The sequence below is a fragment of the Mobula hypostoma genome, chromosome 10 (assembly GCF_963921235.1).
Source record: "Mobula hypostoma chromosome 10, sMobHyp1.1, whole genome shotgun sequence".
In the NCBI taxonomy this organism is placed as follows: Eukaryota; Metazoa; Chordata; class Chondrichthyes; order Myliobatiformes; family Myliobatidae; genus Mobula; species Mobula hypostoma.
Window position 1 is genome coordinate 117,448,224 of NC_086106.1, and position 25,688 is coordinate 117,473,911.

The 25,688-nt window shown below is 45.2% G+C and overlaps 1 protein-coding gene and 1 long non-coding RNA gene across 5 annotated transcripts in view; one reads left to right on the forward strand and one right to left on the reverse strand.

The window, feature by feature from the left end:
• The window catches only part of si:rp71-46j2.7 (sorting nexin-25), a 110,698-nt gene that overhangs the window by 56,252 nt on the left and 28,758 nt on the right, over positions 1 to 25,688 (reverse strand). For 3 of the 4 annotated variants that reach the window (XR_010019550.1, XM_063061095.1, XM_063061098.1), the window contains 6 exons: positions 23,908 to 24,050; positions 20,326 to 20,476; positions 18,354 to 18,406; positions 15,219 to 15,412; positions 9,512 to 9,595; positions 4,907 to 5,026 (listed from right to left, as the gene is read on the reverse strand). Coding sequence is in view for 3 of the 4 variants with exons in the window: in XM_063061095.1 (XP_062917165.1) it covers positions 4,907 to 5,026; positions 9,512 to 9,595; positions 15,219 to 15,412; positions 18,354 to 18,406; positions 20,326 to 20,476; positions 23,908 to 24,050 (745 nt within the window). In the remaining variant the exon portion in view is untranslated. The remainder of the gene's footprint in view (positions 1 to 4,906; positions 5,027 to 9,511; positions 9,596 to 15,218; positions 15,413 to 18,353; positions 18,407 to 20,325; positions 20,477 to 23,907; positions 24,051 to 25,688) is intronic. The other variant, XM_063061097.1, reaches the window with a different exon arrangement.
• Positions 1 to 25,688, forward strand: part of LOC134353142 (uncharacterized) — a 51,394-nt gene that overhangs the window by 23,346 nt on the left and 2,360 nt on the right. Inside the window, exon 2 of the long non-coding RNA XR_010019551.1 lies at positions 9,668 to 9,737. This is a non-coding gene — a long non-coding RNA (uncharacterized LOC134353142). The remainder of the gene's footprint in view (positions 1 to 9,667; positions 9,738 to 25,688) is intronic.

A 25,688-nucleotide genomic window follows, 5' to 3' on the forward strand; every position in this document is an offset into this window, starting at 1 on the left:
ACCCAGCATGGATGGAAAATGTGCAAGGGGCTGGCCGGATTCAAACCTGGGACCATTCATTTCGAAGCCTGGTGCTGATATCGCTACACCACTCATGAAAGACCGCACCAAATGGGCAGTCAACCAGTGTGTAAAAGACAAACTATGCAAATACAAAATGAAAGTAATAACAAATAAATAAACAATAAATGTCGAGAACATGAGATGAAGAGTTCTTGAAAGTGAGTTCACAGCTTGTGGGAACAGTTCAGTGATGGGACAAGTGAAGTTATCCCCTTTGGTTCAAGAGCCTGATGGTTGAGGGGCAGTAACAGGTCCTGAACCTGGTGGTGTGAGCCCTGAGTCTCCTGTACCTTCTTGATGACAGCAGTGGGAAGAGAGCACGGCCTGGGTGGTATGGGTCCCTGCTGTTGGATGCTGCTTTCCTACGACAACTCGCTGGAGATGTACTCAATGCTGGGGAGGGCTTTACCTGTGATGGACTGGGCTACATCCATTACTTTTTGCAGGATTTTGCATTTGAGGGCATTGGTGCTTCCATACAGGCTGTGATGTAGCCAGTCTCCGTGACAGATCTATAGAAGTTTGTCAAAGTTTTGGATGTCATGCTGAATTTTTGCAAACCGCTAAGGAAGTAGAGGTGCTGCCGTGCTGGGCCCAGGACTGATCCTCTGAAATGGTAACACCGCGGAATTTAAAGTCGCCGACACTCTCCACCTCTGATGAGGACAGGCTCATTGACTTCTTGTTTCATCCTCCTAAAGTCTATAATCATCTCCTTGGTCTTGCTGACATTGAGTGAGAGGTTGTTGTTGTGACACCACTCAGCCAGATTTTTAATCTCCCTCCTTTGATTTGTCACCTTCTTTGATTAGGCCTATGACAGTGGTGTCATCAGCAAGCTTGAATATGGCATTGGAGCTGTGCTTAGCCACACAGTCATGAATATAAAGCGAGTACAGCAGGGAGCTAAGCACACAGTCTTGTGGTACCCCTGTGCTGATGGAGATTGTGGAGGAGATGTTGCTGCCAGTCTGACCTAACTGGGGTCTGCAAGAGAGTTAATCGAGGACCCAATTGCACAAGGAGGTATAGAGGTCAAGGTCTTGAAGCTTATTGATTAATTTTGAGGAGAAGATGGTATTGAATGTTGAGCTGTCATCAATAAGGAGAATACTGATCTATGCATCTTGCTATCCAGATGTTCCATGGTTGAGTGAAGAGCCAGTGAGATGGTGGCATCTGAAGTGGACCTGTTGCGTCGGTAGGCAAATTGGAGTGGATCCAAGTTGCTTCTCAGGCAAGGGTTAACTGGAATTAACTTCCAATTAACTGGAATCCACTGGAATCACTACTTCAACAAGTTAGGAATTACAAAGAATTTGAAGGTATCAACAGTCATCTTGAATGTTATAATGAAAAGGAAGATTTGGTGGATGGAAAGACACTGCAGTCCTCATTGTGGGATCAGCAGTGGACAGGGTGAGCAGTTTCCAGTTCCTGGGTGTTAATGTTGCTGAGGATTTATCCTGGACCCAACATATTGATGCAATTACGACGAAGGTACGACAGTGGTTATATTTTATCAGAAGTTTAAGGAAAACTGGTATGTTCCCAAAGACACTTGAGAATTTCTACAGATGTAATGTGAAGAGCATTCTCACCACCTTGTACGAGGGGGCCACTGTGCAGGAACAGAGAAAGCTGCAGGAAGTTGTAATCCCTTCCAGCTCCATCATGGACACTAGCCTCCTCACCATCCAGAACACCTTCCAAAGGCGATGCCTCAAAAAAGCTGGGAGGAGGGAGGACGGAGAAGAAGATGGTGGTGCGACGCAGCGCGCGCGGCCATTCCGAATGATATCATATGTATAACTAGGTGCTGTGCACAATCCTGATTTGATGGAGACAGCCGTGAGAAGCGCAGAGGAACACCTGGAGTAACTTCTGAAATGCCTGCTTCACTGCCGTTGCTACTGTGCGATCGAGAATCTCCGGAGACGAAGGCCCCAAATCCTCGACTTTGCCTATCGCCTGTCGCCGGGGCCGGGGTCGAAGCGCTTGGCAGAGATGGTGCTCGGTGCTCAGTGTCGAAGAGGTGGTCGGAGGCTTGGAGTTTTTCGGACGGACTCAGAGTTGGACTGTGGTCAGATGCTTCTGGGATGCTGCATCGGCAAGTTGGCGGCGCTGGAGGTTCACCGTCTGCATGAGATGATGGGACTTTCGAGAGACTTTGAGACTTTTACCGTGCTATGGTCTGTTCTTATCAAATTACAGTATTGCTTTGCACTGTTGTAACTATATGTTATAATTATGTGGTTTTGTTAGTTTTTAGGTCGGTTTGTCATGTGTTTTCGTGATATCATTCTAGAAAAACATTTTATCATTTCTTAATGCATGCATTACTAAATGACAATAAAAGGGGACTGCGTGTCCTCATAATCATAACAACAATAATAATAATCTATCATTAAGAGCCTCCATTGCCCAGGACATTCCCTCTTCTCATTGTATCATCAAGGAGGAGGTACAAGAGCCTGAAGACACACACTCAGCATTACAGGAACAGCTTCTTCCCCTCCACCATCAGATTTCTGAACGGACAATGAACCCTTGTATAGAACCTCACTATTTTTCCTCTTTTTGCATTACTTATATAATCATATATATATATATATATATAAAGTTAATAAACTATATATATAAAGTTAACAATAATGATGTATATATATTTAGTATAACTTACAGTTTAGTTATTAAGTGCTGTGATGTACTGTGGCCACAAAACAACATATTTCATGACATATGCCAGACGTGTGAAACCCTGATTCATACTCTGATTCTAATACACAGTTTTATAGTATTGTAATAGTATTGGTCATGTCTTAATTTGTTCCGTATTTTATTTAAGTTTATAGTTTGTTACTCAGTTAAATGGTACTTTATGTTTCAGATCCTTTTTAACTAATTGCAAGACATTTCGGTTAACTGAGGCAGCAGCTTAATTGGGCCAAGATGTACTGGCCCCAATTTGTCCCAATTAATTGGAATCCACTGTATGTATGATTGTGCGTATATGCTCCCCTTAGGAGATATTAGTGAGCATAAACTTGATTTCTGCAGTTGTGCAGATGACACATTGGTTGAGCCTGATAATGGTAACTCCCTATCTTCGCTGATTTCTGGTCTGACTGCAATAAACTAATGGACGAGCAATAATTTCCTAAAATTAAATAAAGATAAAACTTTTGGTCGGTCCCAAAGCAAAAAGGATAAACTTCTTAATAAACTTGAGAACTTGGCTTCCATTGTAAAATCAGAAGTAACCAGCCTGTGTGTTATCCTCGATGCCCCGGTCTCTTTCTTTATGTAAATTTGAATTTTAAATCCCACATAAAGAAAGCAACCAGAGCATCATTTCTACACTTGAGAAATATTGCAAAGGTATGTTTCTTTCTGTCACATAATGATGTTGAAAAACTGATTCACATCTTTGTATTGGATAGACTAGATTACTGCAATGTAATTTTTACTGCCTTTTCAAAGCAATCTAGTGACAAACTTGAACTCATTCAGAATATCGCTGCTAGACTTTGAACCAAAGCCAGGGAGCATATCACTCCCATACTAGCAAGTCTGCATTGGCTTCCTGTATCTTTTCGAATTGATTTTAAAGTTCTCTTATTTGTTTTTAAAGCTCTGAGTGTTCTGGGACAGGAGTACATCACAGAATTGTTTACGTTTTGAAATATATACTGCACTTCATAGCTTCTTTAAGGCAAGCCATGCACTCAATGCACTGCTCCTGCAAACATCAAATTTCATGACGTATGCCAGTGATATCAAACGTGATTCTGATTCTGATTCTGAGGAGGATGAGGACCTGGGTGCAGAGGAACTGAAAATTATTTTCTTTCTTATGCCCACTAATGCATACGTACTTTGATAAGTTTGAACTCTGGCTGCAAATAAACTGCTCATCAGAACTACACACACAAAATGCAGGAGGAACTCAGCAGGCCAGGCAGCATCTATGGAGAAAAGTACAGTCGAAGTTTTGGACCGAAACCCTTCGGCAGGACTGGAGGAAAAATGCTGAGGAGTAGATTTGAAAGGGGGGGAGGGGAGAAAGAAACTCCAGGCGATAGGTGAAACTTGGAGGGGAGGGATGAAGCAAAGAGCTGGGAAGTTGATTGGTGAGAGAGACAGAAGGCCATGGAAGAAAGAAAAAGGGGAGGGGGGAAGGAGCACCAGAGGGAGGCGATGGATGGGCAAGGAGATAAGGTGAGGGAGGTAAAAGGGGATGGGAAATGAAGGGGGTGGTGGGAAGCATTACCAGAAGTTTGAGAAATTGATGTTCATGCCATCAGGTTGGAGGCTACCCAGCTGGAATATAAGGTGTTGTTCCTCCAACCTAAGTGTAGCCTTATCCCGACAGCGGAGGAGACCATGGATGGACATATTGGAATGGGAATGGGAAGTGGAATTAAAATGGGTGGCCACTGGGAGATCTTGCTTGTTCTGGCGAATGGAACGTAGGAGCTTGGCGAAGTGGTCTTTCAATCTTCATCAGGTCTCACGATATACAGGAGGCCCTGCTGGGAGCACCGAACACAGTACGTGACCCCAACAGACTCACAGGTGAAATGTCACCTCACCTGGAAGGACTGTTTGGGGCCCTGAATGATAGTGAGGGAGGAAGTGTCGGGGTAGCTGAGTCCCTCCAGCATTTTGTGTGTGTTGCTTGGATTTCCAGCATCTGCAGATTTCGTCTTGTTTGTGCTCATCAGAATTAGCCAGGTTTATTCACCAGTACAACCTATTAGCTTGATATCCATTTGGATGGATTTAAGTGAAAACAAAATTATTGGCCTTCCTGTGATTGATACTCAAGCCAGCTTGCTACCTTGTTCTGAAGCTCCTGAAATTCTCGGAAATTTCTTTTCACGAACCAGCATTCTTCTGCATCTTCCAGGTTTTCTATGTCGAAGGTACAAAGTGGGTCCTTCATTATGTCCCAGGATACCTACAAAATGTACCATATTACAGTCACAAAGTTCACCTCAGCTGCCCCAAGGTCCCCAGTTCAAAGGTGATATGGGTTAAAGCTGTGACATCCTTTCACATTCAAATAATCTGCAAAACTACGCCTTCCCTCACATGAAACACAACACATATGTAACATATAACCACATAACTGGGTCAATGATACCGCGGACATGTTACCCAGCATGTGCCAAAGTCAGAGTACATCTCAGTAGTTAAGCTTATGCAGAATCATCAACCAGGAATGCAGGAAAAGAGCAAAAAGAAATTGGTTTCTTTAAAAAAAGCACATTTGCAGAGGGGCTATTCATGTTCTGTTTTCTCAGTATATCCAGCAGGACTTCAGATAAGGCCTTTACCACAAAGAGCTTCAATCCAAACTGAATCTGAACCAATGTCAAAAGAGAAAACTTAGAAAACAAATAAAAAAGACCACACCTGACCCTACACTCCATTCCTGTCAGCTTAAAGGATTTCAGAAATGACAACGTTATGACTGAACTAGGAATGCTATAGAACATTACAAAAAGGACATAGTTACCAATCAATCAACCACTGGATGTGGTATATTTGGATTTTCAAAAGGCTTTTGACAAGGTCCCACACAGGATTAGTGTGCAAACTTAAAAGCACACGGTATTGGGGCTAAGGTATTGGTGTGGGTGGAGAATTGGTTAGCAGACAGGAAGCAAAGAGTGGGAATAAACGGGACCTTTTCAGAATGGCAGGCAGTGACTAGTGGGGTACTGCAAGGCTCAGTGCTGGGACCCCAGTTGTTTACAATATATATTAATGACTTAGATGAGGGAATTAAATGCAGCATCTCCAAGTTCGCGGATGACACGAAGCTGGGCGGCAGTGTTAGCTGTGAGGAGGATGCTAAGAGGATGCAGGGTGACTTGGATAGGTTAGGTGAGTAGGCAAATTCATGGCAGATGCAATTTAATGTGGATAAATGTGAGGTTATCCACTTTGGTGGCAAGAACAGGAAAACAGATTATTATCTGAATGGTGGCCGATTAGGAAAAGGGGAGGTGCAACGAGACCTGGGTGTCATTATACACCAGTCATTGAAAGTGGGCATGCAGGTACAGCAGGCGGTGAAAAAGGCGAATGGTATGCTGGTATTCATAGCAAGAGGATTCGAGTACAGGAGCAGGGAGGTTCTACTGCAGTTGTACAAGGCCTTGGTGAGACCACACCTGGAGTATTGTGTGCAGTTTTGGTCCCCTAATCTGAGAAAAGACATTCTTGCCATTGAGGGGGTACAAAGAAGGTTCACCAGAGTGATTCTTGAGATGGCAGGACTTTCATATGATGAAAGACTGGATCGACTAGGCTTAAACTCTCTGGAATTTAGAAGATTGAGGGGGGATCTGATTGAAACGTATAAACTTCTAAAGGGATTGGACAGGCTAGATGCAGGAAGATTGTTCCCGATATTGGGGAGGTCCAGAACGAGGGGTCACAGTTTGAGGATAAAGGGGAAGCCTTTTAGGACTGAGATGAGGAAAAACTTCTTCACACAGAGAGTGGTGAATCTGTGGAATTCTCTGCCACAGGAAACAGTTGAGGCCAGTTCATTGGCTATATTTACGAGGGAGTTAGATATGGCCCTTGTGGCTACGGGGGTCAGGGGGTATGGAGGGAAGGCTGGGGCGGGGTTCTGAGTTGGATGATCAGCCATGATCATAATAAATGGCGGTGCAGGCTCAAAGGGCCGAATGGCCTACTCCTGCACCTATTTTCTATGTTTCTATGTTTCTAATCACAGGTCAGCAAGATGAGGTATAAATGATCTGTAGTTGTCAAAGCTCAATCCATAGAAGAGTATTTACTACTGATGGGTATTGGTATTCTTCCTGTTACTGTCACATGTACTTACATACAGGAAATGCTTTTGTTTGCATATCCAACTGACAGATCACTCCATACAGAAGCACATCAAGGAAGCAAAAAGAAAATGATGGAAAACAGGATGCAGAGTATAGTTTTGTAGTTAGTGCAGTGCAGATAGTCAAATTAAGAGTGAAGGCAATCACGAGATAAACTGAGAGATTAGCAGTTTATCTTTTAACGTATGAGGAGTCCATACAAGCATCTGATAACATCAAAATAAAAGCTGTCAATCAGCCTAGTGGAATGTGTTTTCAGGCTGGTTTATCCTTGACACAATGTGAAGGGGGATAAGCGAATATGACCAGAGTCGGAGATGTCCTTGATTACGTTGGCTGATTTCCCAAGACAGAAGCAAGTATCACCAAAATCAATGGAGAGGAGACGGGTCTGTGTAATGTGCTGGGTCGGTGGAGACGAGACAGGTCTGTGTGATGGGCTGGGTCGGTGGAGAGGAGACGGGTCTGTGTAATGGACTGGGTCGGTGGAGAGGAGACAGGTCTGTGTAATGGACTGGGTCAGTGGAGAGGAGTCGGGTCTGTGTGATGGACTGGGTCAGTGGAGAGGAGACGGGTCTGTGTGATGGGCTGGGTCAGTGGAGAGGAGACGGGTCTGTGTGATGGGCTGGGTCAGTGGAGAGGAGACGGGTCTGTGTAAAGGGCTGGGTCGGTGGAGAGGAGACGGGTCTGTGTAATGGGCTGGGTCGGTGGAGAGGAGACGGGTCTGTGTAATGGGCTGGGTTGGTGGAGAGGAGACGGGTCTGTGTAATGGACTGGGTTGGTGGAGAGGAGACAGGTCTGTGTAATGGACTGGGCTGGTGGAGAGGAGACAGGTCTGTGTAATGGGCTGGGTCAGTGGAGAGGAGACAGGTCTGTGTAATGGGCTGGGTCAGTGGAGAGGAGACAGGTCTGTGTAATGGGCTGGGTCAGTGGAGAGGAGACAGGTCTGTGTAATGGGCTGGGTCAGTGGAGAGGAGACAGGTCTGTGTAAAGGACTGGGTCAGTGGAGAGAAGACGGGTCTGTGTAATGGGCTGGGTCAGTGGAGAGGAGACGGGTCTGTGTAAAGGGCTGGGTCAGTGGAGAGGAGACGGGTCTGTGTAATGGGCTGGGTCAGTGGAGAGGAGACGGGTCTGTGTAATGGGCTGGGTCAGTGGAGAGGAGACGGGTCTGTGTAATGGGCTGGGTTGGTGGAGAGGAGACGGGTCTGTGTAATGGACTGGGTTGGTGGAGAGGAGACAGGTCTGTGTAATGGACTGGGCTGGTGGAGAGGAGACAGGTCTGTGTAATGGGCTGGGTCAGTGGAGAGGAGACAGGTCTGTGTAATGGGCTGGGTCAGTGGAGAGGAGACAGGTCTGTGTAATGGGCTGGGTCAGTGGAGAGGAGACGGGTCTGTGTAATGGACTGGGTCGGTGGAGAGGAGACGGGTCTGTGTAAAAGACTGGGTCAGTGGAGAGAAGACGGGTCTGTGTAATGGGCTGGGTCAGTGGAGAGGAGACGGGTCTGTGTAAAGGACTGGGTCAGTGGAGAGGAGACGGGTCTGTGTAAAGGACTGGGTCAGTGGAGAGAAGACGGGTCTGTGTAAAGGACTGGGTCAGTGGAGAGGAGACAGGTCTGTGTAATGGGCTGGGTTGGTGGAGAGGAGATGGGTCTGTGTAAAGGACTGGGTCAGTGGAGAGGAGACGGGTCTGTGTAATGGGCTGGGTTGGTGGAGAGGAGACGGGTCTGTGTAATGGGCTGGGTCGGTGGAGAGGAGACGGGTCTGTGTAAAGGACTGGGTCAGTGGAGAGAAGACGGGTCTGTGTAAAGGACTGGGTCAGTGGAGAGGAGACGGGTCTGTGTAATGGGCTGGGTTGGTGGAGAGGAGATGGGTCTGTGTAAAGGACTGGGTCAGTGGAGAGGAGACGGGTCTGTGTAATGGGCTGGGTTGGTGGAGAGGAGACGGGTCTGTGTAATGGGCTGGGTCAGTGGAGAGGAGACGGGTCTGTGTGATGGGCTGGGTCGGTGGAGAGGAGACGGGTCTGTGTAAAGGACTGGGTCGGTGGAGAGGAGACGGGTCTGTGTAAAGGACTGGGTCAGTGGAGAGGAGACGGGTCTGTGTAATGGGCTGGGTTGGTGGAGAGGAGACGGGTCTGTGTAATGGGCTGGGTCAGTGGAGAGGAGACGGGTCTGTGTGATGGGCTGGGTCAGTGGAGAGGAGACGGGTCTGTGTGATGGGCTGGGTCAGTGGAGAGGAGACGGGTCTGTGTGATGGGCTGGGTCAGTGGAGAGAAGACGGGTCTGTGTGATGGGCTGGGTCAGTGGAGAGGAGACGGGTCTGTGTAAAGGACTGGGTCGGTGGAGAGGAGACGGGTCTGTGTAAAGGACTGGGTCGGTGGAGAGGAGACGGGTCTGTGTAAAGGACTGGGTCAGTGGAGAGGAGACGGGTCTGTGTGATGGGCTGGGCCAGTGGAGAAGAGATTGTTTTACAATGGTCAATATCCAAGTGAGTGGAACTGAAGGCTCTCTCATCCATTTGTGTTTGTGGCTGATGTACATCTGCACATTGAGTAGTTTCAATATAATGCCATACCTCAGAAATGGTGATCTTACAGTTTTTTAGTGATGACTGCTCTTCACTTGGAGCCAAAACATTTTCTTTCAGCCATTTGAATGCCTAAAAGACAAATATGTTGCTCTATGAACATTTACACTGTGGTATGAGAACAATAAATTTTCTTCTGATTAGCTTTCCAGGTAGCCAGTCAAAATCCTTTCACCATGGGGAAAATGTGAAATGCTGGGGGCATGGCTTTCAGGTGAGTGAGGGGAAGTTTTCAGGGAACGGGTGGGTCAAGTTTTGTTTTACACAGAGTGCGGCTGGTGCAGTTAATGCTCTGCTGGGGATGGTATTGGAAGTAGGTCCAGTATTGGTATCTAGAAGCTTTTAGTGAGGCACATCAATGCAGGGAATGGATTGTATGCAGGGCAGAAGCGATTAGTTTAATTTGCATCACGTTCGGTACAGACAGTATGGGGCAAAGGGCTTGTTCCTGTGCGGTAGTGTCAGAGTACTGTGCTTTACACCACACCTTCCACCAACGTTTCAGTTGCCCGATTAATCTATCCTGTTCCCAAACTAAAATAGCTCAGACAATAATCCAAAGCTTAAACCATTGAGATGTTCTTTTATATAGCTCCAAGCACTCACGTTGTAGTTCCAATGTAAAATGGATTGGATTCTCTCTGCCACTGTAAAATCTGTCCCTGTCAGTTTGAGACATTTCCACTTCACATCGGTTGTAAGGCAGACTTTGAGTTGTTTCCCTAACAAGAAGTGTCTGCCAGTAGGGGGCAGAGTGCCAAGATCAGAGTGTTGGCCTTTGCGACAGAGTCAAATTTCCTTACCTCGAGGGCATGGATCTTGGGAATTCTCTGTCGTTGAGTGATCCATGATTGAAATTAATAGCATTTTGGACTATTATGATTTATTACTTATTAAGATTCAAGATTTAAAATCGTTTAATCTCATTGCCAGTACACGTGTGTAGAGGAGAGCAAAGCAATTGTTCCTCTGGATCAGATGCAGCACAATAAGATCAAGAACACAATGATAATTAGAAACACAATATATACCTAGATAAAGTGACACTAAGCACAGGAGAGTCTGTACAGAAGGTGACTGATAGGAAATGACAAAGTATTAGGTGTGGGGGCCAGGTGTGGAAGGGTGGGTTAGTGGGCGGAGGTGGTGATCAGCCTTGCTGCTTGGGTAAAGTAACTGTTTTTGAGTCTGGTGGTCCTGACGCAGATGCCACGTAACCTCCTCCCTGATGGGAGTGGGACAAACGGTCCACGAACAGGGTGGGTGGGATCCTACATGATGCTACTATTAATATTTGTGGTAATACTACTTCATGTGCTGTGTGTGAGTTATACGTACCGTGTTGGTCCGGAGGAACGTAGTTTCGTTTGGCAGTACACACATGTACGGTTGAATGCCAAGGAACTTGACCTTGAACTTGAGCTTGGGTAGGGGATTAGTTATGATCTGACTAAATGAGGGCACCGCAGGATGCAATCTGATTTCTGTTTATTGTATTATCAACCTGGCACCGGGCAGGAGATACGATAGGCAGCAGGGTCAATCCTGATATTAACCCCCACACTCCCCCAACACTTAGAACCTAGATCAGTAGAGCACAGTACAGGCCCTTTAGCCCACAATGTCGTGCCAAACTTTCAACCTAGTCTAAGATCATCTAACCCTTCCCTCATTCATAGCTGTCCATTTTTTAATCATCTATGTGCCTTCCTAACCGTTTCTTAAATGTATCTAATGTGTCCACTTCTGCCACCACCCCTGGCAGTGTGTTCCATGTTGTCATCATCATCATCAGGTGCCGTGCCCAGTTTGAGCTTTGACTGCCATGGCCCACACACTCCTGTTTCAGGTCAAGTGGATCAATTCATTGGTATTCATTTCCAGTTCTCTGGCTGCTGTCTCCATCATCAATTGTCTTTGTCTTCCTCTTGCTTTCTTCCCTTCAATCTTTCCCATAATTACTGTTCATTCTAACTCCTCTTTCCTAATCGCATGTCCAATGAAGTTATGTTGCCTTTTCATGATCGCATACATTATTTCTCTTTTTGTGTTTGCTCTGTTCATGACATCCCCGTTAGATATTCGTTTCATCCATGATATTCTTTGCATCCTCCTCAAAAACCACATCTCTGCTGCTTCAATTCGTTTCCTCATGTTACTAGATATTGTCCAACTTTCTGAGCCATATAACATAACTGGATAAACGTAACATTTCAGTACTCTGAGGTGGGTTGTACTCTTCATTCTTGTAAAGGTGTCTTTTGCCATCCCTATTCTTCTTTTGATGTCCATGTCACACCTGCCATCTGATGTCACCCAGCTTCCTAAGTAGCAAAAGTTCTGTACTTGTTTTATGTCTTCCCCGTTTATTCTCAGACTGCAGATAGGATTCTCCTTCTTCTTGGATATCACTATACATTCTGTCTTTTTGTAATTGATAGACAGACCCATGTACCCACCGTAAAACCTACTTCTAACATCCCCCCTGTATTCCCCTCCAATCACCTTAAATTATGCCCCCTCATATTAGCCATTTCTGCCCTGCCTGTCTACCTGATCTAAGCCTCTTATCACCCTGTATATCAAGTCAAGATCGAGGTTGTCCAGTTAAAGCCATCGCAACCATTCCTGTTCAGTTTCCCCTCTGTGCATCTTCTCAGATTTTGGGTAAAGGCTTTCCGTTTTCTGTCCATCTGTCACAATGAGTGCAACAAGGACAGGATATTCCATCTCTAGATACTTTGCAGACAGTGGAAATTGCTCCAACAACTCTCTCAGGTACTTAGAACTTAGTGGTTGAGTGCAAAGAAAGCCAGTAGGTTTGTAATATGAAGGATGATCACAATAAAAGTCATTTCCGATCATAACGCTTCAACAATTGACAGCTCTGGGCCTGTACTCACTGGAGTTCAGAAGAATGAGAGGGGATATCATTCAAACCTACCAAATACTGAAAGGCCTAGATACACTTAGTAGCCACTGAGTCAGTGTACATTCATGGTCTTCTGCTGCTGTAGCCCGTGCACTTCAAGGTTCAATGCGTTGTGCGTTCAGAGATGCTCTTCTGCACACCACTGTTGTAATGTGCGGTTATTTGAGTTACTGTTGCCTTCCTGTCAGCTTGAACCAGGCTGACCTCTCTCATTAACAAGGTGTTTATGCCCTCAGAACTGCCGCTCTTTAGATGTCTTTTGTTTATCGCGCCATTCTTTGTAAACTCTAGAGACTGTTGTGCGTGAAAATCCCTGAAAATCCCAGAAATTCGGCATTCTTTGAGATACTCAAACCACCCTGTCTGGCACCAACAATCATTCCATGGTCAAGTTCACTGAGATCATATTTCTGCCCCTTTCTGATGTTTGGTCTGAACAACTACTGAACCTCCTGACAATCTCAGCTTTTATGTATTGGGTTCTGCCACATGATTAACACACACAAAATGCTGGAGGAACTCAGCAGGCCAGGCAGCGTCCATGGAAAAGAGTAAACAGTCGTCGTTTCAAGTCAAGACCCTTCTTCAGGCCACATAATTGGCTTATTACAGATATGCTTTAATGAGCCGGTGTACTGGACTAGCTAATACAGTGGTCACTGACTGTCGAGCGGACATGGAGAAGCTGTTTCCAATAATGGGAGACTGCCTCAGAATAGAAGAGTGTCCCTATAGAACAGAAATGAGGAGTGATTTCATTAATCAGAGGGTGGCGAACCTGTGCAATTGATTGACACAGACTGCTGCAGAGGTCAACTCACTGGGTAAACTTAAAGCAGAGGTTGATAGGTTCTTGTTTAGAAAGGCCATCAAAGGTTAAGGTACGAAGGCAGGAGAATTTTCCATTTTCAAAATGGAAACATTAAACATCAAAATGCGGAAGAATAAGATCTCAGTGACCTTGACCATGGAGTGATGGTTGGTGCCAGACTTGGTGGTTCTATTTTCCGTTTCTTTTCTTTCCAAAAAAAAAGACACTTTCCTAGTGCTTTTACACTTTGATCCAAACGGGCCCACAGCAAGTACGTATTGCAAGGGGTTTCCCAAGTTGCTACATTTAAGTACCATATAACCATATAACAATTACAGCACAGAAACAGGCCAACTTGGCCCTTCTAGTCCGTGCCAAACTCTTACTCTCAACTAGTCCCACCGACCTGCACTCAGCCCATAACCTCCCATTCCTTTCCTGTCCATATATCTATCCAATTTAACTTTAAACGACAACATCGAACCTGCCCCAACCACTTCTGCTGGAAGCTCGTTCCACACAGCTACCACTCTCTGAGTAAAGAAGTTCCCCCTCATGTTACCCCTAAACTTTTGCACTTTAACTCTCCACTCATGTCCTCTTGTTTGAATCTCCCCCACTCTCAATGGAAAAGGCCTATCCACGTCAACTTTATCAATCCCCCTCATAATTTTAAACACCTCTATCAAGTCCCCCCTCAACCTCCTACGCTCCAAAGAATAAAGACCTAACTCATTCAACCTTTCTCTGTAACTTAGGAGATGAAACCCAGGCAACATTTTAGTAAACCTCCTCTGTACTCTCTCAATTTTATTGACATCTTTCCTATAATTCGGTGACAGAACTGTATACAATACTCCAAATTTGGCCTTACCAATGCCCTATACAATTTCAACATTACATCCCAACTCCTATACTCAATGCTCTGATTAATAAAGGCCAGCATACCCAAAGCTTTCTTCACCACCCTATCCACATGAGATTCCACCTTCAGGGAACTATGCACCATTATTCCTAGATCCCTCTGTTCTACAGCATTCTTCAATGCCCTACCATTTACCATGTATATCCTATTTTGATTAGTCCTACCAAAAAGTAGCACCTCATATTTTTCAGAATTAAACTCCATCTGCCATCTTTCAGCCCACTCTTCTAACTGTCCTAAATCTCTCAGCAAGCTTTGAAAACTTTCCTCATCATCCACAACGCCACCTATCTTTGTATCAGCTGCATACTTACTAATCCAATTTACCACACCATCGTCCAGATCATTAATATATATGACAAACAACATTGGACCCAGTACAGGTCCCTGAGGCACACCGCTACACACCGTCCTCCAATCTGACACACAGTTATCCACCACTACTCTCTGGTGTCTCCCATCTAGCCACTGCTGAATCCATTTTACTACTTCCATATTAATGCCTAACGATTGAACCTTCCTAACTAACCTTCTGTGTGGAACCTTGTCAAAGGCCTACTGAAGTCCATATAGACAACACCTACCGCTTTACCCTCATCAACTTTCTTAGTAACGTTCAAAAACCAGAGCAAGAAGATACTTTCTTTCCAGCGAACGGCCAATAAGAGAATGGACACCAACATTACAGATATAGAGCGCCACGGTGACATAGTGGTGGCATGATGCTATTACAGCTTGGGGCATTGGAGTTGGGAATTTAATTCGGGTGCCGTCTGTGTACGTTCTCCCCAAGGCCACGTGGGTTTTCTCGGGCGCTCTGGTTCCCTCCCACAGTCCAAGGATGCAGGGTTAATTGGTCATTGCAGGTTGTCCTGCGATTAGGCTAGTGTCAAATAGGTGGGTTGCCGCGTGGCATGACTTGTTGGGATGGAAGGGCCTATTTCGAGCTGGATGAGATAGATGGATGGATGAGATAGATGAGATGGCTAGATAAATAATTCTCCTTTTAGGGAAAATTCCAACAAACCTTATCGTTGGAAATGAAATCATCTTCTTCGACAGATTCATCATCAGGGGGCAGACCAGCACATCTGAAGTTCAAGTCATTATCTTCATTGTATATTCCATCAGCTTCGTCCATGTTTGAGCCAAGTTCAATGTCACTCTTCTTTTTGGGTTTCTTGAAGATTTTAGTAAAACTCTTTTTCAGCCTGCGATAAACTTGAACAGAACAAATATTCCAATCAAAATTAAATGCAATGAACTATGGAACGATGTTACACCACGAAAAAGAAATGTCATCATAGTGCAACCAGATTTGAAATGACTTGGAAGGTGGTAAAGAAAATGTTAAAGTTCAAAGTTTAAAGAAATTTATTCTCAGAGTATATATATACAATATATCAACATATACAATCCTGAGATTCAATTTCTTGTGGGCATATTCAATTAATCCATAATAGAATCAATAGAAACTGCACCAAATAGGATGTTCAACTAGTGTGTAAAAGACAACTCTACAAATACAAAAAGAAAGAAATAATATTAAAATAAATAAATAAATAAATAAGCAATAAATGTTGAGAACATCAGATAAAGATTTCTTCAAAGTGAGTCCATAGGAAACATTTCCATGATGGGCAAGTGATGTTGCGTGAAGTTATAAGAGTCTGATGGTCCAGGGGTAATAACTGTACCTGAACCTGGTGGTGTGAGTCCTGAGGCTCCTGTACCTCCTTCCTGATGGCAGCTTCAAGAACAGAGCATATCCTGAGTGGTGGAGGTTCCTAACTATGGATGCTGCTTTCCTGTGACAACATTAGTGTAGATGTGTTCAGTAAGGAGAGGGCTTTACCCAAGGTGGACTGGGCCATATCCACTACCTTGTGTAGGATTTTCCATTCAAGGATGTTTCCATACTAGGCTGTGATGCAGCCAGTCAATATACTCTCCCCTATGTATTTTTAGAAGTTTGTCAAAGTTTTAGATGTCATGCCAAATCTTCGCAAACTCTTAAGGAAGTAGAGGAGCTGCTGTGCATTCTTTGTCATTGCAGTTATATGGTGGACCCAGGACAAGACCTCTGAAATAATAAGACCAAGGAATTTCAAGCTGCTGACCATCTCCACCCCCGATCCTCTGATGTGGACTGTCTCATGGGCCTCTGGTTTGCTTCTTCGGAAGTCAATAGTCATTTCCTTGCTGCCATTGAATAAGAGGTTGTTGTTACGACACCACTCCTCCCTGAGTTTCAATGTCCCTCCTACATGCTGATTCATCGCTGCCTTTTGTATTCAACCCACATCAGAGTTTTCATCAGCAAACTTGAATAAAACATTGAAGCTGTCCTTAGCCTCACAATCCTAAGTGTAAAGTGAGTAGAGCAGGGGGCGAAGCACACAGCCTTGAGGTGGACCTGTGCTAATGGAGAAGATGTTGTACCAATCCGAACCGACTAGGGTCTAAAAGAAGGGAGATCCAGGATCCAGTTGCACAAGGAGGTACTGAGACCACAACTTTGGAGCTTATTGATTAGTTTTGGTATTGAATGCTGAGCATTTGGCCCTGACGGGGTACCTGGCTGAGTACTAAAATCCCGTGCTGATCCTCTGGCTGAAGTGGTTACTGATATCTTCATCCTCTTGCTTTGGCACTCTGAGGTCCCCATCTGCTTTAAGCAGGCTTCAGTTTTACCGGTGCCTATAAAGAGCGTTGCAACCTACCTCAATGACTATCGTCCAGTAGCACTTACATCCACTGTGATGAAATGTTTTAAGAGGTTGGTAATGAAACATATCAACTCCTGCCAGAGAAGTGAACTGGATCTGCTCCAATTTGCCTACCATCACAACAGGTCCACAGCAGATGCTATCTCATTGACTCTTCATTCAACCCTGGAACATCTGGACAGCAAAGGTGCACACATCAGGATGCTCTTTATTGACTACAGCTCAGCATACCATTATCCCCTATCCCAGTTTCTGTATCTGCACACTGGCTGAACGTCCAAATTCATCCATTCTATTATGGATTTATTGAGTATGCTGGCAAGAAAATGAATCTCAGGGTTGTATATAGTGACATACAGGTACTTCGATAATAAGTTTGCTTTAAACTTTGCACTTTGAACCAATGTCTACACATAAGCAGCAGCAACAACAGCAACAAAATAAAAAGATTGAAAGAGTGCACAGAAAATTTACAAGGACATTGCCAAAATTTGAGGACCTGGCTTAGAGGGAAAGGCTGAATAGGTTAGGACTTTTTTTCCTAGAGATTAGGAGAGGGAGGGGAGGTTTGGTAGAGGTATACACAAATTGAGGAGTATAGTTAGGGCAAACGCAAGCAGGCTTTTGCCACTGAGGTTGGGTGAGACTAGAACTGGAGGTCATAGGTTAAGGGTGATGGTGAACTGTTTAAGGGGAACATGAGGGGGATCTTCTTCACTCAGAGGGTGGCGGAAGTGTGGAATGAGCTGCCAACAGAAGTGGTGGATGCAGGCTCGATTTCATCATTTAAGAGAAATTTCAATAGGTACATGGAGAGGAGAGGTATGGAGGGCTATGGACCGGGTGTAAGTCGGTGCGACCAGGCAGATTAATAATTCGGTACAGACTAGATGGGCCAAGGGGCCTGTTTCTGTGCTGTAGTGTTTAAAAAAGCATGACAACTCTAGCAAAACAAGTCCCTTTCCCACCCCCTCCACCCATCCACTCATACACACAGACGGAGCTCCAACCCCACGACAGGCTACCTCTGCATCTCCAGTCTTCCTCCGATCTGATGGAATTAAAAAGGGAGCATGTAAGTTTCCAGGGGCAACTGCTGACCGAGGCCAGTGGTCTGACCTCTGGCCTGTCAGGTATGGTCTAGGTGGTGTTAACATGATGCTGCAAGTCGTTTGATTAAGTGCCTCACGCTATAAATTTCCCTGCTCACATTTACCATGGACCTCAAACCGTTGAAGGTTAATACAGAAGCAAACAAAATATAGAATATCACAATGCAGACAGAGACCATCAAGTGTACGTTGGGCCTTTATCTCCAGAAAGTGGAGGAGAATTGAAATGGCAACCATCAGACCAAACCTTGGCTAGATCCACAAAAGGACAATGTTTGAGAAAGAAAATTCACAAAGCTGTTTCCTAGGTGAAACACTTACGATCTTTTTCCTTCTTTTTCTTTTTCACTTTCACCATTGGTATGTTATCCTCACTGCAAGAACAAAAACAGGAATGTATCAACATTATTGGCGTTGATGTGACTTCTCCACAAGAGAAGGCAAAGACAATAGTACAATTGTCCCCAGTACAATAAGATGGATCCTTGACCTCACGATCTACCTCATTATGACCCTGCGCCTCACTGCGCAGCTGCACTTCATTTTCTCTGTAGCTCCTGCCTCATGCCTCTGTAATTCCCTTTACTCCACTGAAATACTGATACATCTGACTTTAGCTTCTCCTTCTCAAGTTTCAGGGCGAAATGTATTAACCATTTATTAACTTAACCCTTCAGCTTGTTAAGCCTGTCTCACCTCAGTACAAGAATAATCCAAACAGTTCCACTCACTTGTCCTCTCCCTGTATCCACGCAACTTCTCTCCATTCAGATAAATACCAGCCCCCAGCTGAATGCCATGACCTCCGTTACTACCCTGCGTGTGCATTCCTGACTCCGAGTACTCGCTGCACAATTCCTTCATGTCACTTTTTTCTCCCAATCACATTCATTCTGTGCCCTCTGGTTCCTGCCCTTCCTGCCAATGGGAAGTGCATGCACCCTGTCCAGAGCATTCCTGATTTTAACCGTTCTATTCCAGCTGGCGAGTAGGATTAGTTTGGATGGAGCACCTTCAAATTTAAGCTTAAGTTTATTGTCATTTGACTGTACATATATATAATCAGACTAAACAACATTCCTCTGGACTATGGTGCAACTGAGTATCAGACACAGCCCACAAAGCAAAATATTACCATAAGTAAGTTGATAAAATATTGTTCAAAATCCATACAGTGTGCAGCACAGATGAACATTAAACAGTAAACAGCCTGCTGTCCTGGTGATGAGACCTGGCTGGTGGCTGTCTCACAGTCTGAGGGAAGAAGCTGTTATCCAGTTTGCTAGGCCTAGTCCTGATGCTCCTGCACCTCCCTCTTGACAGTAGTGGGGCAAAGAGACTGTGAGTAGGAATCCTTGACAACACTTCAGGCCTTTTGTATACAACACACCCGGTAAATTTCACAAAGGTGGCAGGGGGAGGGAGACCCTGGTGATCCTCTCGGTGGTTTTTACTGTCCTCTGTCGGCTCTTGCAGTTCCTGTACCACACAATGATGCAGCCAGACAGGACGCTCAGTGGTGCTCCGGCCTGTTGCCATGGTGCTGTAATGTAATCCACTCACAACTTTGTCTTTTCCAGGAAAAATAATCCTATCTTCCCCAGTCTATTTACATAACTTACATCCCTCAGCCCTCGAACCATTTCGGTAGACATCTTGTGCAGCCTTTCACCTGTTTCCTAAAGTGTGGGGTTTAGCAAGGCCTCCGTGTGTGCACTGGGCCTTTGAAGTGACCTCCTATCTCAATAGAGTAGAGAATTGAGCAACAACAAAGGAGAAGTTGAATGGGTGGCCAAACGTGTATTTTATGATATTTCACCATGACTTCCTTACTCCTGATTAAAGGCTCGTTTTGCTTGTCACATGTACATTGAAACGTACTGTGAAATGCGCCGTTTGCGTGAACAACCAACACGGTCTGAGGAAGTGCTGGGGGCAGCCTGCAAGTGTTGCCATCCAGTACCAACATGGTACGCCCAAGACTTACTATCCCTAACCTGTGGGTCTTTGGACTGTGGGAGGAAACCCACACAGACACAGGCAGAACATACAAACTCCTCACAGACTGCAGTGGGAACTGAACCCCGATCGGTGATGGCTGCCAGTGTAAAAGCACTATGCTAGCAAGCCGCCTACAGTGAAGTTCGCTGACTTTCCCAGGGTCTGATCACATCTTGTGCCAGAACATTATCGCTAGAGACGACGTTGAGGAGAGCCTTGCCGGAAATAATCAGTTCCGGTTTCAGAGCAAGAAGACAGATAATCCAAGTTGTATCAACGGCTCTGTACTTACGGAGTGATTTTAGTATTCTTCTCAGGGCTGGCAGGAACATTTGCAATAACACCCTTTCCCTCAGAGGCAAGTGAGTCCTGATCCAATAACCTAATCAATGACTGATTGATAAAGTCTGCTTCACAAACGGTATTAATCGTTTCCTCCAAAACTGTCAGAGATAAGAAAAACAACAAGGGGATAAATACCTTCGAGCTTGCACTGTTGCACACAGCGTTGGTTGGAATGGCATTATTTCTTCATCTATCATTTAACAGCTTGCTGTTTCTGAAACACAAGAGATTCTGCAGATGCTGGAAATCCAGAATGCTGGAGGAACTCAGCAGCTCAGGCAGCATCTACGGAAGGGAATGAACAGCCGCCGTTTTGAGCTGAGACCCTTCATTGGACTGGAAGGGAACGGGGGAAGAAGCCAGAGTAAGAGGGTGAGGGAAAGTGAAGGAGCACAGGGTGGTGGGTGAGACCAGGTGAGGGGGAGGGAGGAGATGAAGTGAGAAGCTGGGAGGAGATAGATAGATAGATACTTTATTGATTCCAAAGGAAATTAGTGTCATAGTAGCATTACAAGTGCACAGATATAATAATTGAAGAGAAGTAGAAAGAATAAAAAAATAAGTTACCACAAAGTCTAACGGGGGGGGGGGGTTATCACTTCCCCGGCTATAGGTTGAGTCATTACAGAGCCTAATGGCCGAGGGTAAGAATGATCTCATGTAGCACTCTTTGGAGCAGCACAGTTGTCTTAGTCTATTACTGAAAGTGCTCCTTTGTTCAGCCAAGGTGGCATGCAGAGGGGGAGAAGCACTGTTTAGAATTGCCAGTAGGCTCCTTTGTTCTACCACAACCTCAGTGTATCAAGAGGTGGAAGAGGTGAAGGGCAGAAGAAGCAGGAATCTGATAGGAAAGGAGAGTGGATCTCCTGGCTTCTCACTTCATCCCCCTCTCCCACCTACGTATCTTTTTCCTTACCTGGCTTCACCTATCACCTTCTGGTGTGTGCTCTTCCCCTTCTCCCCACCTTCTTATTCTGGCTTCTTCCCCCTCCCTTTCCAGTCCTGAGGAAGGCTGTCAGCCCGAGACATCGACTGTTCATTCCCCTCCACAGCTGCTTCCTGACCTGCTGGGTTCCTCTGTCACTGTGTGTTGCTCCTTCATCCTGTTTTCACACCTGTGGCACAGATTATGCAGGAGTGCAGTCCCATGGACAACGCCTGGCCTCTCTCACCACATCGTCTGCGCCATGAGCCTATTCTGGTCTCATCTGTTAAACCACAAAGGATCCCCACAACTGCACCCACACTAACCCCAATTCCCGTTCCACGCGCTTTCCCCCGGGGACATATCTCACGCTGACACATCACAGGAACTCGTCCACCATTGGGCAAGCTAAAGGATCAAGCAGCAACTTGTCATATGTATTTGCACATGTTAGGAGTTTCTTGTGATGTGTTCATCAGGGCGCGACATGCAAAAAAAAATTCAAGAATTATAGAGAATTATATAAAAATAGAATCTGAGATCAAAGTATGGATGTGGAATAAAATGCACGTATATTCATAAATACCAGCAAGTATTTACAACGAAAACAGCATTATAAAATGTGATTTAAAGTGTTTACAGTACAGTGCAGTGGTGAGTGTAAAAGATAGAGGGAATGGGGGGGGGGTGCTAAATTGAATAAGTAGAATGGTTGATCAGATTAACTGCCTGGGGGAAGAAACAGAAGGTGTAGTTTTTGATCAAACTTTTAAAGATCCACCAGTTCTAACCTAACTGAATCACATGAAAGTACACAACACAACCATTTGGGCTTTGTTGGCAAAACCAAAAAATATCTACATTTTGCTTAAGAAGCTGACGTCTTAATTGGAAGCTCCACTTTCTCGGCCTCCAATCCACTCCCTCGCCCTATTAGGAAGGGAGTTTGACAAATCCCAAGGTTAATATTTGTATATCAATTTCCATTGTAAGCTAATGAGGTTCAGATTGCAAACTTCTCAGCACTCCCGGTCCTCTGGGGCACCGAGTCCACTTACTCACTTTGTCCAAATGCAGGGATTCCCATCCTCTTGATGCCACAGTCCCCTACCGGTAACTGAGGGCTCCGTGGACCCCGGCCGGTAACCGAGGGCTCCGTAGGCCCCGACCGGTAACCGAGGGCTCCATGGACCCCGGGTTGGGAACCCCTGTTCAAAACAGGTGCTTTGACTAAAGAAAAGTGCATCAGGATTGTAGCCTTAGTCATGTCAGGATGAGAGGAAGAGAGGGGTGGAGGAGGAGAGAGAGGGAGGGAGAAAGAGACAGACAGACAGATAAACAGAGAGAGGGAGACAGGGGAGAGGAGGAGAGAGAGATAGAGAGAAGAGAGAGAATGAGGGGCAAGATATCGTGAGAAAGAGAAGGAAAGAGGGAGGGAGAGGGATAGACAGACAGGGAATAGAGAGACAGAGAGAGGGAGGAAGATAGAGAGAGGGAGGAGAGAGAGAGGGTGATGGCAGGGTGAGGGAGATAGGGGAGAGGAGGAGAGAGAGATAAAGAGAAGAGGGTGAGATAGAAGAGAGAGGAAGGGAGAGAGAGAGAGACTGGGGATGAGGAGAGGGAGATAGATAGGGAGAGAAGGAGAGAGATAGAGTGAGACAGAGAGAGAACGAGAGAAGAGAGATAGAGTGAGAAATAGGTGGGAATGGGTAAGGAGGGAGTTCGTGAGATCAGGACCTTGTATTTGTTCTGTCTCCTTCTAGTGCTGCTCTCTGAAACATTGTGGGCATGTTATGTTGGCGCTGGAATGTGTGGTGACACTTGTGGGCTGCCCCAGTGTATACTTGGGTGTGTTGGTTAACTCCAATGAAACATCTCACTGTATGTTTCAATGTACATGTGATAAGTAAATCTGAAACATCAATTTCTCCTCGGCTGAGGTAGCAGAAGGACCAAATGACCAAGGCCAAAACTGGAGAACCTGAAGGACTGTAGGCCTGGTGAAGGTTTTGGAGACAGGGATTCTGCTGAGGTCTCTGAAGATAAACAGAAGAGATTCTGCAGATGCTGGAGTTCTTGAGCAACACACACGAAGTGCTGGAGGAACTCAGCGAGTCAGGCAGCATTGATGGAAGAGAATAAGCAGTTGATGTTTTTGGCTGAGACCCATCATCAGGATGGGAAAGGGGAGGAAGGCAGAATAAGGTGGTGGTAGGGGGAGGAGGGAGGAGTAAAGCTGGCAGATGATAGGTGAGGCCAGTGAGGGGAAAGGTGGGTGGGTGGAGGAGGGGAATTGGTTTTGAGGGGATGTGAGTGGGACATTTTCAAAGAGTGTGGTTGGAACCTGGACCGTGCTGACTGAGGAGGGAGTGAAGGCAGGTACTCTCACGACATTTAAGAAGCGTCCTGAATCATCAAATCATAGAAGGCTGTAGTCCAGGTGCAGCTAAATGGGATTGGTATAGATAAGTACAGTGGTCAGTATGGAGATTGATGGGCCGAGGGGCTTGTTTCCCTGCCGTATGGCTCACTGATATTACTGGTGTCCTCAGTCTAAACCCCGCAGCCGCGATCCTTCAACAACTCAGCAGGGTTGATACCTACCTTTCAGTGCAATAGCTTCCCTCATCACACATTGGTAACAGTTTACTTTCCACAATGAATCGGGAAGCAGATTGAGTATCAGAGCTTCTGCAGTCCTCCTCAGGAAATACGCCTCTTCTTTTCGAGTTTGGAAGACCTTCTCTCTGCAAAACATGACGATGAGTTCTTTTGTGAGAAAAACACACCAAATTAGAACCTTTAATATATGGGACTATTGCTAGTTACAAAATCTCTATGGAAAACCTATCATTATACAGCCATATTTTAAACTTACATCATTGAGGCTTTGGCCTGAGTTGAGTTGGATCCTGTGGAATCATTATAGACAGACAGGGCAAAATCCCTCTTCTGTTTTAGTCTCAATTGATGCCAATGAATGGGTTCAGTTGCTTGGAGTTTTGTGTGGGCCACTAGACAGTACCCTTGTGTAGGATCAGCAAAGGGTATTGTTTGTGGATCAGGGCTGGTGGCTCGGATGAAGGGAGGTTGTGGTGTGTCTGTGGTTGCTCTACCCTGATGGTGTCATGCATCATGATAGACCCTAACACCCTCTTCTCGTTACTACCACTGGGGAGGAGGTACAGGAGCCCGAAGACCTACACTCAACAGCTTTTTCCCCTCCGCCATCAGATTTCTGATGGTCCATGAACCAGCTTGTAATTTGTCTTTTGTGTGATTTATTTAGTTTGTAACTTATGGTTATTTTTACGCTTTGCACTGTACTGCGGCTACGAGGTATCACATACCCCGTGACGGGAATAAAGAACCAGCAGAGATGGAAAACACTTTGGAGCCCAGTATTGCTATTAACTAATGGTATTTATTAGTAACTACGCAATACAGTAATATTTATGTAGATAAATCAAACAGGTTAGCAATGATTATATATAAGTAAGTATATCAGTAAGTGTGGAAATATATGTATGAAAAACCAAGCTTCTTTAAGTCTAGGGGTAAAAAGATACAGCCTTACGATGATGAGTAAAGTTCAGTTCAGTTCAGTTCGTGGTATTGAGTTGAGTAGTGATGGAGAGAGAGAGAGAGGGAGAGATTTGAGTCTTCAGGTGTAGCTGACGCCGTCGATCTTCTTGTTGTCCTTCGAAATCCTTTAAAAGTCACCGACTGTGACTTTAACAAAGGGGACTGGTTTTCTGTGGTGGAGCTATCCCCCAGGCAAGGGTGGACACATGGACAACTCCCCACCAGTCAACCCTTTTCCTTCTTTCCACTGCAAGAGCGATGGATCGATCCACCTGATCAATCCTCCAAAACCCACTTTTCCTGCGGGCACCAACAATGCTCATTCAGTGTCCAAAACATGTGTCTGGGGTCTGTATCATCTGACCTTCTATTTATCTCACTGTACTGGGTACCACCTGTCATTCAAATAACCCCTCCTTCCTCTCTCTGTGAAAGAAATGCAAGCAGGCAAAAATCCTTGAAGAAAGTGTCAACAACCTGCCGAAAATCATAACATTGAGTGTCCATTAAATAACACTGCCTTCGGTCACCATGGCAACTTTCGAGCTGCTCGGTCCCATCTCCACTTCAGCAGAAATCCAGCAGTTAACCAGATCTTTCTCGTTCCTTAAAGTGACAGTCCCACAGTTAGTCTTTGTCTCTCTCTTTTAAAATCAAGTTGTTGGTGTTAAATAACTCTCTCTCTCTCTTTTCGAAAGCATAGTTCATAGGGTTACTTCAGGATCCCGTCACAAAGGCAACAAATTTCATGGCACAAACCAACCTGGAGAGTCCCAGGGAAGGTTTCAGAGATGGGAAGG